Consider the following 22762-nt stretch of genomic DNA (forward strand, 5'->3'; position numbering starts at 1 on the left):
ACATGTAATAATTTCTAAATAAATTTTTTTTTCTTATAAAAGCCAATGCATGCCCCTAGCCCCGCCCTCCCTTATATATACATCATTTTTTTGTTATTTTTTTACCATATGATAACGACAACACATGTAATAATTTCTAAATAAATTTTTTTTTCTTATAAAAGCCAATGCATGCCCGGGGCACATGCCCCTGGTCCCGCCCTTCCCTTATATGTGCATTATTTTTTATTTTTTATTTTTGTTATTTTTTAACCATATGTAAGAAAAAAAATTTATAGTATGCTCACTTTCTTATATACATTTATTGTTGTAATTTTACAAACTCAATGTGATTTATCATGTTATTTAAATTTTTTTTTTTTTTTTTTCCCTCAAGTACATTCCTAGCTCCGCCCCTGCTTATAAATATAACATTGACAAATGTTGAAGGACTTTTACTGCTATGCTGTATTTAACTTTGCCTCTTAATATATTTCGTCTCTCAAGCATTTATGCGAGCTATTGTAAACCGATTCTACCTGTTAAACAGCTAGGTGCAATGCCACAACAATTATTCAACCGTGAACATAACTGAATCAATAGCTGTAGATTGTAGTGTTTGGAGCAGCACATTTCTCGTATTGACATAAATTGAAAGAGATGACTACTTTGGCCTGATAGCACTGCTATCCTCTACAAGAAAGAATGCCCCTCAATGACACATTATGTAGACAAGCATTGCTTATTTGACAAACTATAATCTGCCTCTCACCAAGTCTTTCGTGTTCCTAAAGGCCACCATGCATGCCTGGGGCCATGGATTTCATGCGATTCACGAAAGGGGGAGAAAAAGAAAATAACATTTTGTCAACCAACGAGGCATATGCTTGCAGGTACAATGCAATCAACATTTGTAGAACCGATACCATGCACACAACACTGAAATGTTCAATTAGGTGAACTTGTCTCACCACCATTGCAGCGTAACGAAGGAGGATTGATTTCTATCGGCTGAGAAAAGAAATTTATTTACTTAGTACAAGCCAGCCACAGTGTCCTATGATATTAATACAGATGCCTACATCAATCTGAATTCATAAAAGTTGATACATGCTTAATATGAGAAAGACAAAGTCAATACATACATAATTACAACCACTTATCAACAGTATTATTACATAGAGTCCCACATGCACTCGGAAAAAGCACGTTACTGAATTTAAGGTTTCAAGAGGGGGCTGCCTTCCTTAATAAGCACAAATACACTGCCTCCATCTCCCCTTGAGATCCTAACTTCTTCATCCAGGTATGTGGTTAGCAACCATGATTCTGCATTGCGATTGGAGAGAGAGAACTTTAGTGGTGGTTGGCTGGATATGGTCTTTGCAACAGATGAAGCTGTATCTTGGACCGAAGTGATTAAGCCTTTGAAGGGTGAGAGATCAATCTTTTGTCCAAGAAATTCCACATTTTCTGGCAACACAATGGATTCTATCAACTGGGGAGTCCCAATAATGCCTTCTTCAAACTTGATCTGAATCAACCGAAAAACTAAGTGAGAAAAATATAACATTTAACTCATTTCAATAATATCTACAATGGAGAGTGAACGATCAAACAGAAATATGAACATAAAGGGGTCCCAGGAACCATATGAAATGAAGTCATAATTGTGTTTTTTCTTTCTTTAGTCCTGATTTGCCCACAGAATTTTAACATTTAAGTTCATAGTTTACGAATGGAGTTCTGATAAAGCTACAGAAAGTAAAATAGACCGGTTTCCTGTGCTAAATTAAGTATGCAGTAATTTCATTCAATAATTTCCTGGTGCCCAAAAAGTCATTCCTATTCTTCCCTGTTTCTCCTCCTGGCCCCTAAATATGCTCATTTCTGACACACTACTTCTACATGTGGGTCTCTCTCTCTCTCACACACACACACACAACTCTTCAGCTCAGAAGTGGATGATAGTTTAAATACGAACTAAGAATGTTTCAGATTTGGACATGTATTCAAGAAGTGAACCACTAGTCAGATTCAAGCAAAAACACAGGGTCAAAACAAACCTGCACACGCTTGGGACTTCGGACTTCAAACTTGGCATTGGTACTAATTGAAGTTGTAGAATATGGCCCAGCAAACAGGACAGAATTCTGGACTGTGAAATTCTCTGAGTCAATGATCTGTGAAATCTCCTCCACCTTCACTAAAGGCAGTGTTCCCCTTGACAACAAAGGGAACAATTCCACAAATGATGTGTACCTGCAATGCCACACATAAACGTTAGGTTAGTCCAAATAGTTATCACCTGTCGGTGTTGACGTTTGTGTCCAAAAAACCCCAGCCTATTCTAAAGAACAAATCTTGATTAATGCAGGGGGAAAAATAATAATAATAACATCCAGAATCATAGTAGCTCCATAATAGAGCAGGCATCGCAAGGAAGTACTCTCCAAAAGTTCTAACAACACAAAAGACAAAGATAAACAGAACAGGACCAAAATGGAAATAGCTGGAGAAACAAAGTCAAAGCAATAGACACATTATTGTGGATATCAACTTATCTATAGTGTTAGTCAAAGGATTAGACTGAGTAAATGATCCTTTTAGTCACATCTATGATCTCAAATATTACTTTTTTTCGATAGCAATGATTTCAACTATTTATCTTGTACATTCCAAAGCATTTTTAACAGTTGATGATGAAGGCTAAAAAATGGCATGTGCTAGAACACCCAAGTGCTTTTTATTCAAAATGGAGACCCTTGCTTTTATTACTCATGGTAACTGTTATCCAAATCTTGGAAGTTTCTTACAAACTCTTATATGGAAACACTTAATATAACTCGAGCACACATAACCTTTTCAAATAACAATGACGCAAGATTTAACAGTATAGCAATTATATTAAAGAAGCCATAGTATACAGTTTGGTTGAACATTTAATTTTACAAGATATTTAAATATAATAGAGAGGAACTCCTAACCAAAGTATGGTTCCAAAATACCAGCCTACCAGACAATGTAATGATGTTGTATTCCATTTGCAGTATTTCATAATACACATAGTTTGGTGATTTCAGTGTGACCCTGTCTTCTATGAACAAGAACATATAACAATGCTTTTCAATTTTCAATATCAACTTATTGTCACGTATACATCAATAACATGTGCCATCTGCCTATTATCACAAGATTTGTTAAAAGCATACCAATGGATGGTTTTACATAGATTGTACTGCAGTAGACATGGGACTGCATCGGTGCTATGTTTGCAGATCATGGCATAAGTAATGCTAAAATAAGTTCCAAGATAGAACCTGTTGACTTTTGTGGCTCAATTATGATGTCAGCCATTACATCATCAATTTGCATCACCCATTACTTCATTATTCTTGGCAGCCAAGGAGTGTATTATGCAAGCTTCCCCATGCGTGGTCTCCAAGTTCACAAATAGTGTGATGACATTTTGGCTATAAATAGCCTTGCTCCCATGGTGTTTTAAGCATCCAAAACAAAATTTGAGAGTGTTTGCTAAATATGAGTTTCTCAGAGGTGTAAGAGAGTGGGGGCTCTCATTCAGGATGTCGGGAGGGCTACTCCTCTTTGTATGTGGTGGTGCATTTAACTGGTATCAGAGCTCAACTGTTATTTATCGTGACAGTAATAACATTCTACATTTTTATGAGATCTAGATTTGCTCCTACTACCAGAACTCTTTGTCTCACTTTTGCCTCTTACAAATAGACCCTCAGCCTGTTTATCTCCATTATTTCCAGACACCTTTTTTCTCAACTCTTGAGAGTTAAGTGAGGATTTAACATCCTCCATACTAATGGTGTCTTTTCCATAGAGTAATGTAGTAACAAAATGCTCATAGGAAGGAGGCAAAGAACACAACAAAATAAGGGCTTGATCTTTTTCATCAATTTTAATATTTGAGAATACCAACCAAGTACAAGCAATGCTTGAACTTGAGAGCCGGAATGGAATTTGTCATCATATCTGCCGGATTTTCAATTGTGCCAATTTTCTTCAAAGTAGTAATACCTTCTGATATGACATCCCGAACAAAATGATATCTGACATCAATGTGTTTGGTTCTCTCATGATACATTTGATTTTTGGTCAAATATATCGCACTCTGACTGTCACAATAAATAACAGTTGAGCTCTGATACCAGTTTTTTCGGAATGAGAAAAATAAATGGCATACACACAAACGAGACAAGGATATACGTGATCCGGCTATGCCTACGTCCATGGGGAGAAGACAGAACAATATTTCACTATGGAAATAAAGAGATACAGTGCTAAGTGGCTCACACCCAAAACCCAATTACACCCCAAACTCTCTACACCTCTGAGAAACTGATATTTAGCAAACACTCTCAAATTTTGTTTTGGATGCTTAAAACACCATAGGAGCAAGGCTATTTATAGCCAAAATGTCATCCCACTATTTGTGAACTTAGAGACCACGCATGGGGAAGCTTGCAGAATACACTCCTTGGCTGCCAAGAATAATGAAGTAATGGGTGATGCAAATTGATGATGTAATGGCTGACATCAGAATTAAGCCACAAAAGTTAACAAATCTCCACCTTGGCGAAAATTCAAATGAGCCACTGTATCTCTGCAAAATAAACTGTCTTCTCCACTAAGCCCCTAAGGGCAATTTCAACATTTGAGAATACCAACCAAGTCCAATCAATGCTGAACTTGAGAGCCGGAACGGACTTTGTCATCATATCCACCGGATTTTCAACTGTGCCAATTTTCTTCAAAGTAGTAATTCCTTCTGATATGACATCCCGAATAAAATGATATCTGACATCAATGTGTTTGGTTCTCTCACGATGCATTTGATTTTTGGTCAAATATATCGCACTCTGACTGTCACAATAAATAACAGTTGAGCTCTACTGCAAACCCAAAACATTGCTAACTACACTGACCGCATATGAAATATCAGGGCGAGTGCAAACTATTGCATACATCAAGCTACCAACTGCACTAACATAAGGAACACGTGACATGTGCTCCTTCTCCTCTTCGGACTGTGGTGATAAAGCTGTAGAAAGACAAAAATGAGCAGCAAGTGGTGTACTCACAGGCTTAGAATTCTGCATATTGAACTGCTCAAGCACTATATCAATATAACTCTTCTGTAACAAACTCAACCTGCCAGCTTGGTGATCCCTCTGAATTTCCAAAATCTTCTTTGCTGCACCGAGATCTTTCATCTCAAATTCAATATTCAATTGAGATTTTAACTTGTTGATTTCTGACATGTCTTTTGCAACAATAAGCATGTCATCAACATATAAAAACAAGTATACAAAAGAACCATCTGAGAGCTTCCGGTAGTAGACACAACTGTCATAGCTACTTCTCAAGTAGCCATGTCCAACCATAAAAGTGTCGAACCTTTTGTACCACTGCCTTGGAGATTACTTCAACCCATACAAGGATTTCTTCAACAAACAAACGTGGTCTTCCTTTCCCTGAACAATGAACCCCTCTAGCTGATGCATATAAATTTCTTCTTCAAGCTCACCATGTAGAAAAGTTGTTTTGACATCAAGTTGCTCAAGCTCCAAGTCAAATTGAGTAACCATGGCAAGCAACACGCGGATAGAGGGGTGTTTCACAACTGGTGAGAAAACTTCATTGAAATCCACACCTTCTCTCTGACTATAACCCTTTGCCACCAAACGTGCTTTATACCTTGCATCTTCAACACCTGGAGTTCCTTCTTTTTTCTTGAAGACCCATTTGCAACCAACAATCTTCTGGCCTTTAGGAGGTTCAACAACTCCCATGTCTGATTCTTATGAAGAGATTCATGTAGTATCTCCACCTGTTACTGTATTCCCTTAGAGAAGATACAAAATTTTCACCTTGGTGCCCTGTAGCACCACAAGAGAATCCATCACGACCATCATTGTTCCACCCTCTATTAGAACCTTGTAACCTTTGGAGTCTAGCACACCTACTGAAATAAGATTCATCTTCAGATTCGGTACATGTCGCACATCTGACAATGTTTTCACCAACCCATTGTGCGTCTTGATCTTGACTGTTCCAATTCCCAAAATTTTGAAAGCTTTTTTGTTCGCCGTCAAAATCGAACCACCTTTCATCTCTTTATAGGAAGAGAAAGAATCCCTACTGGGACACATATGAACAAAACAACCAGAATTAAGAATCCAACTGTCATTAAATGACACACCTGAACACAAGGTTGTCATGAGAACATATTTGTCACTTTCCGAATCACTCGTTGTAGCAGTTGCCACAGAAGTTGCTTCCTGAACCTTCTCTTTGCCATTCCCATTCTTTGTTTTTAGTTTGGGACAGTGTTTGATGATGTGTCCTATCTCGTGACAGTAGTAACATTCTACATTTTTATGAGATCTAGATTTGCCCCTACTACCAAAACTCTGTCTCACTTTTGCCTCTTACAAATAGACCCTCGGCCTGTTCATCTCCATTATTTCCAGACATCTTTTTCTCAACTCGTGAGAGTTCAGTGAGGATTTAACATCCTCCATACTAATGGGTTCTTTCCATGCCTTTCATACTCGGGGCTCTTTTGAGAAGAGTTTGAATGCCACATTTATTACTCTCATTCTGAAAAACCTGGTATCAGAGCTCAACTGTTATTTATTGTGACAGTCAGAGTGCGATATATTTGATCAAAAATCAAATGTATCACGAGAGAACCAAACACATTGATGTCAGATATCATTTTATTCGGGATGTCATATCAGAAGGAATTACTACTTTGAAGAAAATTGGCACAGCTGCAAATCCGGTAGATATGATGACAAAGTCCGTTCCAACTCTCAAGTTCAAGCATTGCTTGGACTTGGTTGGTATTCTCAAATGTTAAAATTGCCCTTAGGGGCTTAGTGAAGAAGACAGTTTGTTTTGCAGAGACACAGTGGCTCATTTGAATTTTCGCCAAGGTGGAGATTTGTTGACTTTTGTGACTCAATTCTGATGTCAGCCATTACATCATTAATTTGCATCACCCATTACTTTATTATTCTTGGCAGCCAAGGAGTGTATTCTGCAAGCTTCTCCATGCGTGGTCTCCAAGTTCACAAACAGTGTGATGACATTTTGGCTATAAATAGCCTTGCTCCCATGGTGTTTTAAGCATCCAAAACAAAATTTGAGAGTGTTTACTAAATATCAGTTTCTCAGAGGTGTAAGAGAGTTTGGGGTGTAATTGGGTTTTGAGTGTGAGCCACTTACCATTGTATCTCTTTATTTTCATAATGAAATATTGTTCTGTCTTCTCCCTGTGTACGTAGGCATAGCCGAACCACGTATATCCTTGTCTCATTTGTGTGTGTGCCATTTTATCGACCTCATCCTTGTCTTCATTGGACATAATTTCAGTCTTTGGCGCATTAAGATGCAGTCCCTGCTAACTCAGCAAGGTCCAAAGAAGGTATTATTCGGGAAGGACAAGTTGCCAGAAATGTGAGCCACTTAGCACTGTATTTCTTTATTTCCATAATAAAATATTGTTCTGTCTTCTCCCCGTGGACGTAGGCATAGCCGAACCATGTATATCCTTGTCTCGTTTGTGTGTATGCCATTTTATTTTTCTTGTCATTATTTTCTCTTGTTCTCAGAAATTCCTACTCGATCCTTATTCCGTAACAGAACCCTACTAGCTTGTAACTTACTACACTTCCATCATATGGTCCAAGAGAATTAGGGACATACACATATTAGAAGCCAAATCACAGCTTAGTAGGTTGCCCAAACTGCCCTAAAAAATGAACAAACTCCGTAATGAAGTTCAAGCTTGGCTTAGTCTATTCCACAAGCCATCTTGAATAAGTATCTATCTATTCTAGTTGATTTTAATTGAATCTCAAGTAGATTGACTTTTCACATGGTGTTAAGATGCTCATTAGCTTACTCGTGAAGCATGCATTGTAGTATATGTCACGAGCTGATTGTGAGTAAACACTTAAATTGGCTAATCATGAACCAAGATGGTGTAGCTAGTTTAAGCAATAATCATGGACCTTATAGCTTTTGTTTTGTTGGTTTATTAAAAGATTGCTGAACCTATTCAATAGCTATTATATGTTTCCTATGACCACTTAGGAATTACAAAATCGATACAGGGCATCATCAAAATACATAGTAACAATTAATCATAATAAGCAAAGCACCTAAAACCTTTAATCAAACAAATTGATGTCGTAATTTAGTATTGAAGAGTAGAGCTTACGCGAGAATCCATTTGCCGTTGAGGAGGGTCAACGCCTCGGTCGGCGCCGGAGTCGGATTCTTGGCCTCCAGCTGAGTAATCAGCTCGATGATCTCCGCCCTGGTCTCGCTCGTGGCTTTCAGTCCACGCTCCGTCCCGTAAAACGAATCTACCAATTGTTTCTTCAGCGTATCGATCTCCTTCAGCTCCTTGGGCGGCTCCTCCGCCACAGCCACGGAGGACCCCTCCCACTCAGCTCCGCTCACCGCACGGACTCTTAGAACCGGCCTTTCCCTAACGAATACTCCGATGGAAACCCTAGAACCCTCTCCCGCCTTTCCTGAAGTAAATCCAAACGTATTCACCGGAAATAAAGAGGGTTTTGAGCTGATTTGAGACTGCAGTGGATTCACTGAAATGGTGTTGCACAGAAACGGATTGAGCTGAGATACTCCAGCCATTTTTTCGATAGAGATTAGAGAGAAGAAGAAGAGAGTTACTACTTAGTTTGTTATGTGAACCGCCGACAATGAAAAGCTGGGGAAACAAATGAGTCAAATATAGAACAGCTATAGCTCAAACACGTGGTACGCATCGGAGAAACGCGGCTTGAAAACGAAGGCATGCGATTGAGGCAAGGAGGTTTTTTTTTGTCTCCTTTCGTAACATGTCAAAATATTGAGGGTATGCTATTCGTGTGTAACCAAACTCTAATGCCACTTTTGGTACTATGAATAGAATTGAATGAAATTTGGACGGTGTATTATCATTCTAAAGTTTGATGTGCATGACGAATCATTATGAAATAGAATAATTATTATCATTTTATTTTATTATGAAATAGAATGATTATTATCATTTTATATCTTTTTTCAAAAATACTTTTTTCAGGAAAGAAAATTAAAAAAATTATAACTAAATTGAATATTTAATCAAAGAAATTGATGTAAAGGCTAAAAAATAATATATATATATATATATATATATATAGATATATATATATTTAATGATATATCAATCTTAATAATATATAAAAAAAATCGTGCACCATAATATCAACTCAAATAAAGTTAAAGAAATAAATAAATCATCAACTCAACGAAAAACCTAATAATATTTTCAAGTACTTGTGTAATTTTTTTTTAATTTTTTTTATTGTAAATTTCTTAAAAATTCTAGTTTTGAAAAAATTCTAATTAAGTAAGGTTCTCCAATCATTCAACGATGAACTTGACTAAGGGTCCAAAAGTCAAACTAGCCCACTTTTGGTTTCAGATGATTACACAAATGTTTCAAACACAAATATACAAAAATAATATTAATAAAAAATAAAAATAAAAAAGTGATATACTCAGAAGATAAAAAAGATTTAATACTTACTTATCAAAAATAATAATAATAAAAAATAAAAATAAAAAAGTGATATACTCAGAAGATAAAAAAGATTTAATACCTACTTATCAAAAATAGATAAATAAATAAATTAATACTTATAATTTGGTTGAAAGTCATTCAGAAGAGAGAGAAGATGAAAGACATTTACCATGTCTAATAAAGAAGTCGATAAACATAAAAAATGGAATCTGAAAGATTTTTGGTGAATACAAAATATTTTTGTCTTGTTGGAATGTGATTAAGTGCTTATTGGGAATATTACAAAAATATTTTATCTTATTATGGAATGGAATGACATTCCATAAGTTTACTAATGGAATAGATTTTCATTACATTGGAATGGTCATTCCATTCCATTTCTACACACCAAATAACTGAATGATTAAAATGAGCATTCCATTCCATTCACGTAGCATAAAAGATTCTAAATATATTTGATGGGTGGGCGGTGGTGATTGGGTAATATTTTTATTTTTATTTATTTATTTATTTATTTTTGCCGGGTAAAGTTCAATAAATGTCTTATGATTTCATGGTTGGGTTCAATTAATTTGGTGTCACTACTACGGCTGGTGGTGACAGTAATGAAACGTAGAAGACTGGTACTGTGTACGTTCATGTGTGTGATTCATTTGGTTGGAATTTGGGAAAATCTTCTCCTTAATTACATACTCAATTTGCAATTATTCGTTTTGCTAAATGCATTGTTGAAAAATCTGTTATGGGCGTGACTTTTTATTTTATCTTATTTACTTATTATTATTAGGCAGTTAATATTGATGCTACATTATAATCCCTGGCGCTCCACGCTTTTTCTCTCCGAAATTACTATGTAACTCTCACATCACAGTAGGTATGTTTTTTTATAATTGTGTTTTTTTATAATTGTCCTTTTTTTTTAGGCTCCGTTTGGTTAGATGAAATAAGTTAAAAATAAAAAATAAAAAGTGAAGTGAATAAAAATAAAAGAAATTTTCTAGCATGCATTTGGTTAGTATGAAAATTTATCTAAAATATTAGTTTGTTAGTTTAGATATCATGTTAAAGAAAGTGATTATGCATACCAAAACTATCAAGTAAAATGATGGATTATTAAATTCAAATATATAATGGTTTATATTCATTTTTATTATTTATATTTAGAATAAGGCTTCATAATATTTCATCCAATTAGTATTAGTTTAAGATAAATAAATTAATAAAAAATAAAAAATTAGAGATGAAGAGGCAATACTACTGTTTGGGAGAAAAATAAAATATTTTACCATATATATATATATATATATATATATATATATTGGATTATGAGTGACTAGTCTTATATATTCTTCGCATGAAAGAATTTAATTATATAAGCTATATCCTAAGGTATGCCACCACACTAATGAATATTTTATATATTCATGAAAGAATTTAATTATATTTTTCTTTTTGGGAACTAATCTTTAATTGTCTAATTTTTTACTATATTGAATTCTTTTATAGTTTTTATAAGTCTTCATGCGCGCACGCGCGTGTGTGTGGTTCAAAGTTAACGAAAAGATCTTATTTTTTTAAGAGTTAGAGGGGCATTTTGGACCTGAACAATATTTATTGATGTATATGCAAATATATTACTTAATTCAACCAAAGTGTGAATTGAACTTTTAAAATAGACGAGTTTGTCATTTAATACTCCTAACTCTATGTATGTGTAATTTTTCCTAAATTAAGAATAAAAACAAACGTTCCATGTAGGGCAGAGTGTGCCCATGCCCTTCTAGCATAAAATATGGTTATTTTATTTTTCATTTTTTATTTTTTTTACATTTATAAGAAAATTTCTTTACAATGACAGCCTAAAATTTTTTATTTCTAAAATTATATCCTAAATTTTTCTTTCTTTTCTCTTATGCTCTTAAAATTCCCTTGATTTCCTCATCTTTTTTTAATTAAGTTAATTTTTTTTTTCTTCAATCAAAGTCTAATTGTTTCCTTTCAAATTTCTCATTTGTCTTTCCCTTTTCTTTTTTTTTTTTTTTAACTTAAAATTCTTCTTTTTTCACTTACGAATGATATATGTAGTATGCAATTTTTTTTCCCTTCTATTTATTCTAATTTAGCACTCTAATTTGTGAAGTTAATGGGTCTAATTTTCATGCATCGCTTTCAAAATAAAAGATCTACAACTATACTCAATGAATATATTAATTATTAAACAATATTTTAGTTCCTTTTTTTTTTTTTTGGGGAAGCAATATTTTAGTTCTTATATTGATCAAATACTTAATATTTCTTATACTATTGATTGATTTAGCATATTTGCAATGATTTTTTTTTCTCCTTCTTTTGAACAATTTAAATTAATCATTTGAATTTTTTTTTTTTTAATATCGCGTCCCCCTTAATTGAAATCCTAACTACACTTTGAGTCACACAATCCTTTTCAAGAGATGTTGCTCTTAAGTTCTGAATGAGCACGCTTTCGCTCAAATTTTCACTTTCGCTCTCACGCTCTCGCTTTATTTGACTTTAAGCTATACCCCAATTCATATATATTGCTTTTTATCGGTTGAGATAAAATTAAATTTAATGATGTTTTTGTTTTTCTCAACTCACCTTTGCTGCTATAGTGGCTTATGAAATTTATTATCGAAAGCACACAGAATTTCTCTATTAATATGCGGGTAGTAATATTAGAGAATCAAACTATCAGCATTCCTTATGTGATAGGTTTGTAAAAGAGTCCTAACTCCTAAGAAGAAGATAGAAAGTCTATGAAATAAAAACGTGAATCAATTGAAAAAAAAAAGTTAAAAAGTAATAGAGAAGGACAATTATAATATTAAAATGTTAATAACCAAATTTGTGTGGTGTAAGAGTTAATTTGTATTATAATGCTAATAACCAAACTTATCTTTAAGCGTTGCTGAATAAATCAAAAATCATTATTAATGTGTGTGTGTGTGTGTAATGTGTTACACTGCAAATGAGGGCCATTGGACTGAGTAAACGGTCCAGTACACACTAGTGTTCTAAAAATTTGTTCCATCTTGGACCTGTCCTTGCTGAGTTAGAACTGGGTTATGCACTTTTAATTAGGTATACGTACTTGGGTCTAACTAGAATTTGAATTGAAACACGGCCCAGTTATTCTTGAAATTGCATAGTTAAAATCCAATTGAGTCTCTAACTTAATAGACACGACCATAGGCCCAATAGCTAGATCCAGCTCGCTTGGGATAATATGCTCAAATTGGGCTTCGATGAAGTGAGAGTTGTAGTGAAGTCGAAAAAAATTAGGGCTAAATCTCTTTTAGTAGAAAATAGGTAAATCTATCTTCAACACATTGTACTATTTCTTCTTTTCTTTAACAAATCCAAGAAGAATTATGAACTTGTCTATTTTCATGTTCCTAAGGGCAATTATTGGGTTTCCTAAAGCATTATTGAAATCCAATTGAGGCCCGGTCCAATTAGTCCCAATAGCTTGATCCAACTCGTTTGGGATAATTGGGAGGGCATCATATAAGCTCAAATTGGGCTTTGACGAAGTAAAGCTTTTGTTGTAATAAATATGAACAAAATTAGAGTTGGGAGATTAGTCACAAAAAAAAATAAGAGCGAGAAGTCTAAATCATACAAAGTGAGCGAGAAGTCTAAATCATACAAAGTGAGTGGAAGCCACTTGTTTCGGAAGAATTATAACGAGAATCATGGATAAGCATTGGGGTTTGTAAGGAGTGATTGCGTAGAAATAATAATCATAGTGATATTTATATCAGTATAAAGCATATGGTTCTGGGCAATAAAGTTTGAAATGGACATTTTTCTTTTTAGGTACCTTTTTTAAAAGACAAAGCCATTCAAATGTAACCTTTTACAAGTCCACTCCTTTTTTTTTCCTAACATTTGTGAAAGAATGTAATACCCATCACATTTCTTTTCTATATGCTCTGATGTTGATATACTGAAATTCCAGGAAAAATGGGCATATTTGTACTTTTTATGTTATGTTATTATCATCAGTGTGTCATTTTTCCCTTCTTTTTTTTTTTTTTCCCAAGGGTGTATACGTAAAATGAAGTTAAATTAGGCTAAATTCATTTTTAAACCATTTATCAAGCAATGCATTGTAGTTGCTAATTTGCACTTGAATTTATTTATTTATTTTTAATTCCCAAGTGTGACAAGATAAATTTATCCATGTTAGCCGTTACTGATTGACCCGGATCATTTATGTAATAATTTCTTTGGGTAACATATAAATTGAAATTCTCTCTAATTTGAGATGCACTTTATAAAAAAACTAAGTTGGGATGTCATGCATCACAAACCAACCGAACCGAACATGATTTACTGTTAAAAAAAAAGAAATTTTCTTCCTGTAACACACCTACACACGTATGGTCTGAATTTCTTCTCTCCATTGACTCACAATTTCTGGCTAATACTGTTTTGGAACTATTATTGATAATTGACAGCATCAGCAGTGTATGTAGACAAAATACAAGCACGCCAAGGAGCACCATTTTCGAAGGTTATCAAGAATCCATGGACGCCGTTAATTTTGGGGCTTCCTTTTTTTCCTTTAATAGAAAGTGACTGTGTCCCCACTTTTATTTTTAACCACTCCAACCAATTTAGTGAAACACCGCAAAAATAATAGTATCTCTCTTTTTGTTGCTGCCGAGATTATTGGCACGTTTTCATCACGCATTTCCATCTCTCAAAAGCCCACTAATTGTCAAAAGTCGTACAAATTTATTGCTTCAACAACTATTTTGAATTTTTCTTTTTTTAAAATAAATATAAAAAATTGTTCACCCAGCCGGGAACAGTTTGCCACCTACCAAGTTCAAATTTAAGTCACCTTTTAAAACATAAATTTTAGTATATAAAATGTGTTCGTAACGGCGGATCCAGAAATATATTTATGCAAGTATTCCTAAATCAAGAAGAAGTTGGGTTTTTCTAGACCCAACATGCCATAATTGAGTCCCATTGCATGGTGTAAGTTCTTTTTTTGAAAAAAAAAATCAGTTAATATATTGAATGGCATATAATTTTACAAAATGAGACTTAATTCATCATGTGGTTGTTGTTTGACAATCATGATTCGTGAAATTCAAGTTCGGATGATGTAGAAGTAAGCCAGACTTTGGCCAAATTTGACAATTTTGTTCCATACATACGATCACTACTAATAAATGGCATCTGTCGAGATTTGCGCAAGTAGATAGTAGATACACTGTGGCATCCATATATGATATATATATCTATATCCTTGTCATCTTTTGACTAACAAAGCAAGGCATGTACACTGTGTACCAACTCCGAGTTTTCGATGATTTGGTCTTTTTTTGGAATTTCAAGCAATTACTTGATTGGTTTATATATCAATATATCATGTATGTTAGTGCTTCTACGGAAGATAAGTCACTAGTGTAGAGGGACCAAGGCCCTCAATTATTTGAAAATTGGATATATACAAGTAAATAAATATATATATATATATATATATAATGAAAGAAGCCAGAAAGAGAGGATTCATAGAATCTGAACCAACATAGCAACATGTGTTGTGTTCTTGTAGAATGGGTGCTGCAGTCCATTATCACTGAACCAATGGCATTGATGAGGGTCTGTGTTTTATGTGAACCATGATTCTCTCCCGTGTGCAACGATTTTAAATTACGAATTACTAAATGTATTAAAATTTTAATTTAATAATGTAATATGTTAAACCTAAATGACTGCTGAGGAGTATATTACGATGGTTTAAGTTGATTTTCAATAAAAGGTGACCCACTATCTCAACAACTAATGAATGCCAATAAATTAAAATCAAACCTTTCACCTATAACTTGTACTGTAAAAATGTACCAACTTATTAACGAGTCAAAATGAGGTAAAAGCGACTTAACATTAGAATATCAGTACCTGCTTGCTGTTTTTTCTAGATTCTTCATCAATTGTTGTCATAATAACATTCAGCTAGAGAGAGCCAGGTTTAGGAAAACAGAGAATCTGTACTCTACCGTTAACATTTTTTTACCAACAACAAAAAGTGAAAAAAAAAAACAAAAGAGTTTGGATCTAGCCTCTAGGGTCCACATCTTGTCAAACTCAGAGGCCCATAGATTTTTCTTGGTTGGTATAAGGTACCCATTGTTTAGTGACAGTAAAAAAGCACATTAACCACAAAATCAGCAGTAACTCACATGTTTTTATCCATAGGAATATTAGTACTCATTCCACTTCAATGTGCATATATATAGAAAACACAGAGTGTTGGTAAAAGTATTCCACTTCAGTGTGCATATATAGAAAACACAAAGAGTGTTGGTAAAAGTACAATTTCTGTGATTTACTATGAACTTTTCCTGTGTGTGTGTGTGTGTGTAAACTGTATAATTGTATATATAGAGAGCAATTTTTTTAATCAATTGAAACTTAACTAGACAATATCACAGACTTGGATCAAAATATCATATTACGTACCTGCACTAGTTCAGCACAAATGCCTATCAACCTGATCATCAATGTATAATCAATACAATTAAACTGAGAGCTCAAAACATACATACTCAATTGCATAAATACACTTAACATGATTGAGACATGACAAGGTTTATGAGTTCTTTGAAATTACTGATTCTTGAGATCTCTCTCTCTCTTTTTGTGGTTAATTTCTTCATTTATTTCATATGCTTACTGTATTATATCAAGCGCATTTACAGCAGCAAATTTTCTAGGCCCCACAGAGATCAAGACGCACTTATTCACCCTCTTTCTTTTTGATTTACTTCTTGGTGATGATGATCTTTTGCGACTTATCCGCTTACTTTAGTTTTCATGGGTGTCACTAAAGTGATGGTTACCTATTGCCATAAATATGGTAAACCAAACACCGAAAGATGACCTATGATGGTTGTATCCCAGGCATGCAATAGATCTCCTTTTTACCATTTCCTTTTTACTCATTTGTGGAGGAAGAGAGATGAAGATTGATTATGATGAATAAGATCTCTGTATTTTAATGACAAGAACATTTGTAGTGTTTGAAAATGATATAATGAATAAAAAGACACTTTATCATTTCATTTAAGAGAAATAATAATAATAATAATAATAGAGGATGACGACTTACCAGAAAAAGAGAGGAAGAAGCACCAGCTAGATACATTGTTGGAGCATGATTTATGGGGTCCCTAATGGCTGCACTACAACAAAAGAAATCATTACTTACCTTCTGTCTATAAGCATGGAATCCACGACTTATTGTTATTAATACATCCATCTTATTCGATCTCCATGATGGATTATATATATATGTTTTTAACATGCAATCTTGATCTCTCATTATGCTTTACATTCTCTATTTAGCTTCAATATGTAATATTCCTTAAAGAGTAGTAATAAAAAATAAAGAAAATAAAATAACAACATTAATTAATGATAAAGTAAGATTCATCCATGCAATCCAATCAAATAGCCCCTTCTTTATTAGAGAGCTTCATGCTTTCCCCCTCAGAAACATATGCAAGATCACCCAACCACATTACCTTAAACAATTCTATATTACAATTCAAGGTGATTTTACAAAGTTGACTTGGCATGTGGAAGTTTTGAATGGATATGAAATCATCTCATTTTGTTTTGCCTAAACTAACATACATTTTTTTGTCACATTTCCCAAGGATTAAGATATCATTATTTAATTTTTAAGAGATGAAAATTACAAGGCATTTGTTGTATTATCACATTTCAAAAGATTAAGATCGATCACTATTGAATTTTTTTTAATAGATTTCATCCACTAGGTAGCATATAGTTTAAATTATAGCTTTTTGACTCCTTCATTGGATTTGGCCGACATCTAAAATTATATATGTATATATATATATATATATCCAATGTTTAAATAAATGATTTGATTTTATGTAGGCGCATCTAACATTCCATAATATGAAAGTAATATAAGCATGTCAATGTCTAGAGAAAGCTCTATAAAAATATCTATATCTAGGCAAGTCAAGGACAACTTCATAGTTCATATGGAGCCAAATCCTCTGCTACTCTAATAGCAGTGACGGCCAGATCATTCATACTTGTGGAATCACCACACGTGTGAATTATCCTAGTCATTTATTGCATTACAATATGCTTATTGTATTGTAAAGAATTCGGACTCGGTTCGCATGTGCTAACTTTAAGCATCAAAACAAGTGCTAAAAATGGCTCGTTCATGGTAAAAAAGTAGCAGCCATCCACTGATAGATTACTCAAGAACCTAAAAAATCAAGATAAAAAGAACCATTAAACTAGGTCCCACACCACCAGGCACCAAAGAGTATGACCAGCTAGCCACAGACAATGATCTTAAACTCAGCCAAAGATGGTAGGGGTCCATCAGGATGTGATCACATACATACTCCACGAGTCATGTTTATTTATCTATACATCCTTAGATTTGGAAATCTAACTATTATTAATTTTAATTGAACCCTCACCATCCTTTTATCTTTTTCCTCCACTCCCATTCCCTATAGGCCTATAAATTGCAGTCCAACACATCCCACAGTTCTCACACAGATACATATAGCAAGAGAAATAGCTGAAGAGAGCGTGAGAGAAATGGAGACTTTCCCGGTCATTAACATGGAGAACCTTAATGGTGAAGAGAGAGCATCAACAATGGAGGTGATAAAAGATGCTTGTGAGAACTGGGGCTTTTTTGAGGTATAGTACTACATATGAAGTTAATTGTGTGTTTAATTGAAGCTAGCATTAATGATATGATTTGCTTTACTTATGATCAGTGCCATTAATATTTCTTGTGTGGTGATTAATTTTCAAGTTGGTGAATCATGGGATATCACATGAGCTTATGGACACAGTGGAGAGGCTGACAAAGGAGCATTACAAGAAGTTTATGGAGCAAAGGTTCAAAGAAATGGTGGCAAGTAAAGGTCTCGAAGCAGTTCAGTCTGAAATCGATGACATTGATTGGGAAAGCACCTTCTACTTGCGCCATCTTCCCGATTCAAACATCTCCGAAATCCCTGATCTTGAAGAAGATTACAGGTCTAAATCACAAGTTAATTTGCTTTCTATTTTTGGGGTTGACAACCATGTAAATTGTGTTTTGTCATTTCATACTGACCAATAATTCTGGAGTAGTTTATTAGTAGTGGTTGTCTTAACTATATTCTAGGAGTACTATTTTATATATATATCATTTTGAATGTTTCTACTTATACAGTTCTTTTGCTAATTAACAGGAAGGCAATGAAGGAATTTGCGAGTGAACTTGAAAAATTAGCTGAACAGATTCTGGACTTGTTTTGTGAGAATTTAGGGCTAGAGAAAGGATACCTGAAGAAGGCCTTCTATGGTTCCAAGGGGCCTACCTTCGGCACTAAGGTCAGCAACTATCCCCCGTGTCCCCAGCCAGAGCTGATCAAAGGCCTCCGAGCCCATACTGATGCTGGGGGCCTTATCCTACTCTTCCAAGATGATCAGGTCAGTGGACTCCAGCTCCTCAAGGATGGCCAATGGATTGATGTCCCACCAATGCAACACTCAATTGTAATCAACTTAGGTGACCAACTTGAGGTATAACCCAATAATTCACCTACCAGTTTTAGTCATTATCTGTAATGCACAACTGATCAAATATCATTCTAATACATGAATTAATTTTTTAAAATCAATATGTAAATATATATAGGTAATCACCAATGGCAAATACAAGAGCGTGATCCACCGTGTGCTTGCTCAGACGGATGGAAATAGAATGTCAATAGCCTCATTCTACAATCCAGGCAGTGATGCTGTCATCTATCCAGCACCGGCACTAGTGGAGAAAGAAGAGCAAAAACAAGTGTATCCTAAATTTGTGTTCGAGGACTACATGAAGCTTTACTCTGCACTGAAGTTTCAGGCCAAAGAGCCTCGATTTGAAGCCATGAAGGCAGTGGAAAGTACCGTTAATTTGGGTCCGATTGCATCCGTCTGATTTCATTGTTAACAGTATGGTGTTTCTGTGTTTCTACATATTGCTTAGAATACTGTCCTGAGTTGTGGTGTAGTGTTACTTTTTAGTGTCTTGAGGTGTGGATTAGGTGTGCTTGGCTAGTATGTGATGTTTAAATAAGCTCAAACCTTGGCTTTGGTGTTCATGTTAAGGTTTTGTGGTGTTTGTAAGGTGTTCCTAGTGTACAAAGTGACCAAAACTTATCTTTGATAAATCATGTCTTAGTGGAGGTATCTCCTCTTTATCTTTCTTGTTCCACTTTGTATTAGATTTACCTCAAAAATGAATATTTAAATTAATACTTAGAAGTCCAGATCTGATTGTCTACAAAAGAGGGTTCCCTTCTGAGTTTAATTTTATGTGTCTATGATGAATTGGTTTTAAATACATCTGTTTTTTATTTTTCTTTTTATTTTTATTTTTATTTTTGCAGCCTTGATTCTTTAAATGTTAAGTTCTGCTCCAATATAGAGGGTATAGTATACTTCTCCATATTTCCTCAACTATTTATAATCAACCTCTAAGTGGGCTAATCTACTCATGCTGTCATGCATTATACTTTTTAACTTTAGCACCTACAAAATACAACCAGTCTGTCCTTTACAGATCAATCTATGTATCCGAAAAGACAGTTAAGGAATATTAAGCCCATAAAATTGGAGGCACTTGAAGAAGGCAACACTTTAACTTCCCCATAATACACCTTGATTGTGGACCTAATTGTCTATTGGTAGTTTGGTAGTCAATGATTGGGAGATTATATAAGGATATTATAAACCATGGCACTATTCTTGAATCATCCACCTTTTTAACCTCTTGTTACAGTCCCTGGTTGTTGCCATGTAATTGGAAAGATAATATTACCATTCCTCACCATTACCCCCATTTGGAGGGGGCTCAAACCCCACTTTCTTTCTTGTCATGAGAAAACAAATTTACATATTAAAAGCCTAAAGAGATAATCCTTGTTCCAATTAAAAAGCTCAATCATGAAAACTTGAAATCACTTGACATCTTAACTCTATCATAAATATTGAATCCAAAATATCATCATCATCGCTATCGCTTTTCTCACAATATTCAAGCTTTAGGCAAATACACACAATATTGATGTAATTTTTGAGAGCATTGAATTGGTGTTTTGAATTTGGGATTGTAGAAAATTTAGTTCAAAATTTTCTCCAATTTCAAATTCAATGTGTCAATTTGGTGCTGCCAAACATAATATCGAAGTAAATGGAAGTGTAATTAGTTCGCATTGAGAGAAATAATGAGACCATTATGTAGTGATGTTGAGGACTACATGCAGTGCTGGGAGTGAAAGACAGTCTAAAATTTGACCAGATTTAATGTTGGCAATTTCATACAAAAGTCTACGAATTCTCAACATATAAATTTATAATGTATCATTTCCTATAAAGCTTTCATAAACGAAAATATTAATGGCCACAATCAGGAAAAATAAAATAATAAAATGTCAATGGCTATTACTTGTATGACAACAGAAAAAACTAACCTCCATAAGATCTCAATGTCTAGCCTGCAATTTTCCTGCCAGAGAAGTTTATCGCTAATTTTGTAATATATTTCTGAATAAAACTGATGATGTGTTGTATCCTCAATGCAATAATGCGCAAGGGAAATGAATTTTGGAGAAAAATAAAATAAAATTGCGTAGTAAAGATAAAAAGATTTTTTTTAAAAGAAAAAATTAAAAATGGTATTCTAATAAAGGGTATTGTAGTAATTTCATCAACAAAGGGTTCCTAGGGTTGTGTTATATGAGGTTAGCCTATAAATAAAGACCTAAGTTGGAGGCAAATCGATCTGCTCGCTCTAGGGTTCTTAAGCCGCAGCCAAGTGTTGAGGTAACAAATAGTAGGAGTAATCCAACAAAAGTCTCGTTTTTATTTTATTTTTACTTATGTAATATTTGATTCACTTTCTATGGTTTTTGTTTGATTTGTAAAATTCGTCCTCTGTTCATAATTCAGAAAATGAGAGACGAATTTATATTGAATCTCTTCATTGATAAGAACAGGAGGCATAGTAATAATGGCGAGATATCGTTTCAGTCGTCATATAATCAGATTGACGATTCGATTGTTGCTCGTCTACATTTTCTTACACTTTCGTTATCTTTCTTTTCTTTTTCTTTTTTTTTTTTCCTTTCTTCTTTCTTGGTCTTTCTATTTTTTAGAATTGAAATTGTGAAAAATCGATGAGAGATAGTGCAGATGATGATTCAAATTATTTCTTCACTTTGAACCTATAGGAGAGAAAATATCTTTCCTTGAGGATTCTGTGTATATGCTGATGCACTTTGAATCATTATTTCAATTTCTAGGGTTTCTCATTCCTTATTTCACCTACTTATGTTTATTTCCTAATTAAGGAAAAGAAACAACATTAGACCTTCTCTTATTTTAAAGAATCGCTTTTCAGGTAAATGAAAATAGTTTCATTAAATTTCTATGGGAAGTAAATTTTAGATAATTAAATAATAAGTTCTTTCTTAAATTCAAAGGTCAATTTGTGAATCTATTAGGAAGCAAGAACTTGGAAATAGAGAACATCTTATCAATTCGTATGAGAAATTATTCATTTACAATTTACTCTAATGTGCTTTTAATGGACTATTATATTTTAATCTTATACTCTGGTTTTTTCAAAAATCTGAAATCATTTACTAAAAAATAAACAAGGTAAAAAAATGGATGTCTATATTTAGAAATTAGAGTTTTTAAGAAAGCATGGCCATTTTTTAAATTATTAAATTATTCTTTTTAATTTAAATATATATAATTACAAAGTTTGAAAATTTTAAAAAAATTAAAGTTAATGATGAAAATATAAATAAAAATAGTTTCATTAAATTTCTATGGGAAGTAAATTTTAGATAATTAAATAATAATTTCTTTCTTAAATTCAAAGGTCAATTTGTCAATTTATTAGGAAGTAAGAACTTGGAAATAGAGAACATCTTATCAATTCGTATGAGAAATTATTCATTTACAATTTACTCTAATGTGTTTATAATGGAGTATTATTTTTTAATCTTATTTTCTGGTTTTTTCAAAAATCTGAAATCCTTTTCTAAAAAATAAAAAAGGTACAAGAAATCG

General features: G+C 33.8%; 2 protein-coding genes and 1 non-coding gene across 3 annotated transcripts; 2 read left to right on the forward strand and 1 right to left on the reverse strand.

Annotated features, from left to right (window-relative positions):
- Positions 1 to 991: 991 nt before the first annotated feature.
- Positions 992 to 8765, reverse strand: LOC132267349 (plastid-lipid-associated protein, chloroplastic). The gene is made up of 3 exons (XM_059768513.1): positions 8243 to 8765; positions 2046 to 2241; positions 992 to 1513 (listed from the first exon to the last, which is right to left on the reverse strand). The coding sequence occupies exons 1-3, from the start codon at positions 8680 to 8682 to the stop codon at positions 1199 to 1201; spliced, it is 951 nt and encodes a 316-aa protein (XP_059624496.1). The 5' UTR covers positions 8683 to 8765; the 3' UTR covers positions 992 to 1198.
- A 9354-nt stretch (positions 8766 to 18119) lies between these two features.
- Positions 18120 to 19950, forward strand: LOC132267356 (1-aminocyclopropane-1-carboxylate oxidase). The gene is made up of 4 exons (XM_059768525.1): positions 18120 to 18340; positions 18459 to 18685; positions 18883 to 19216; positions 19332 to 19950. Exons 1-4 carry the CDS (start codon positions 18236 to 18238, stop codon positions 19617 to 19619), a joined length of 954 nt encoding a protein of 317 aa, XP_059624508.1. The 5' UTR covers positions 18120 to 18235; the 3' UTR covers positions 19620 to 19950.
- A 1678-nt stretch (positions 19951 to 21628) lies between these two features.
- Positions 21629 to 21757, forward strand: LOC132284585 (small nucleolar RNA snoR111). Its single transcript, XR_009472316.1, has one exon. It is a non-coding gene; the product is annotated as a small nucleolar RNA snoR111 (small nucleolar RNA).
- The last annotated feature ends 1005 nt before the right edge of the window (positions 21758 to 22762 follow it).

The sequence above is a fragment of the Cornus florida genome, unplaced genomic scaffold (genome assembly GCF_030987335.1).
Source record: "Cornus florida cultivar Cherokee Brave unplaced genomic scaffold, ASM3098733v1 CherokeeBrave_3.0.0_Hap2_Chr01, whole genome shotgun sequence".
Classification (NCBI taxonomy): domain Eukaryota; kingdom Viridiplantae; phylum Streptophyta; class Magnoliopsida; order Cornales; family Cornaceae; genus Cornus; species Cornus florida.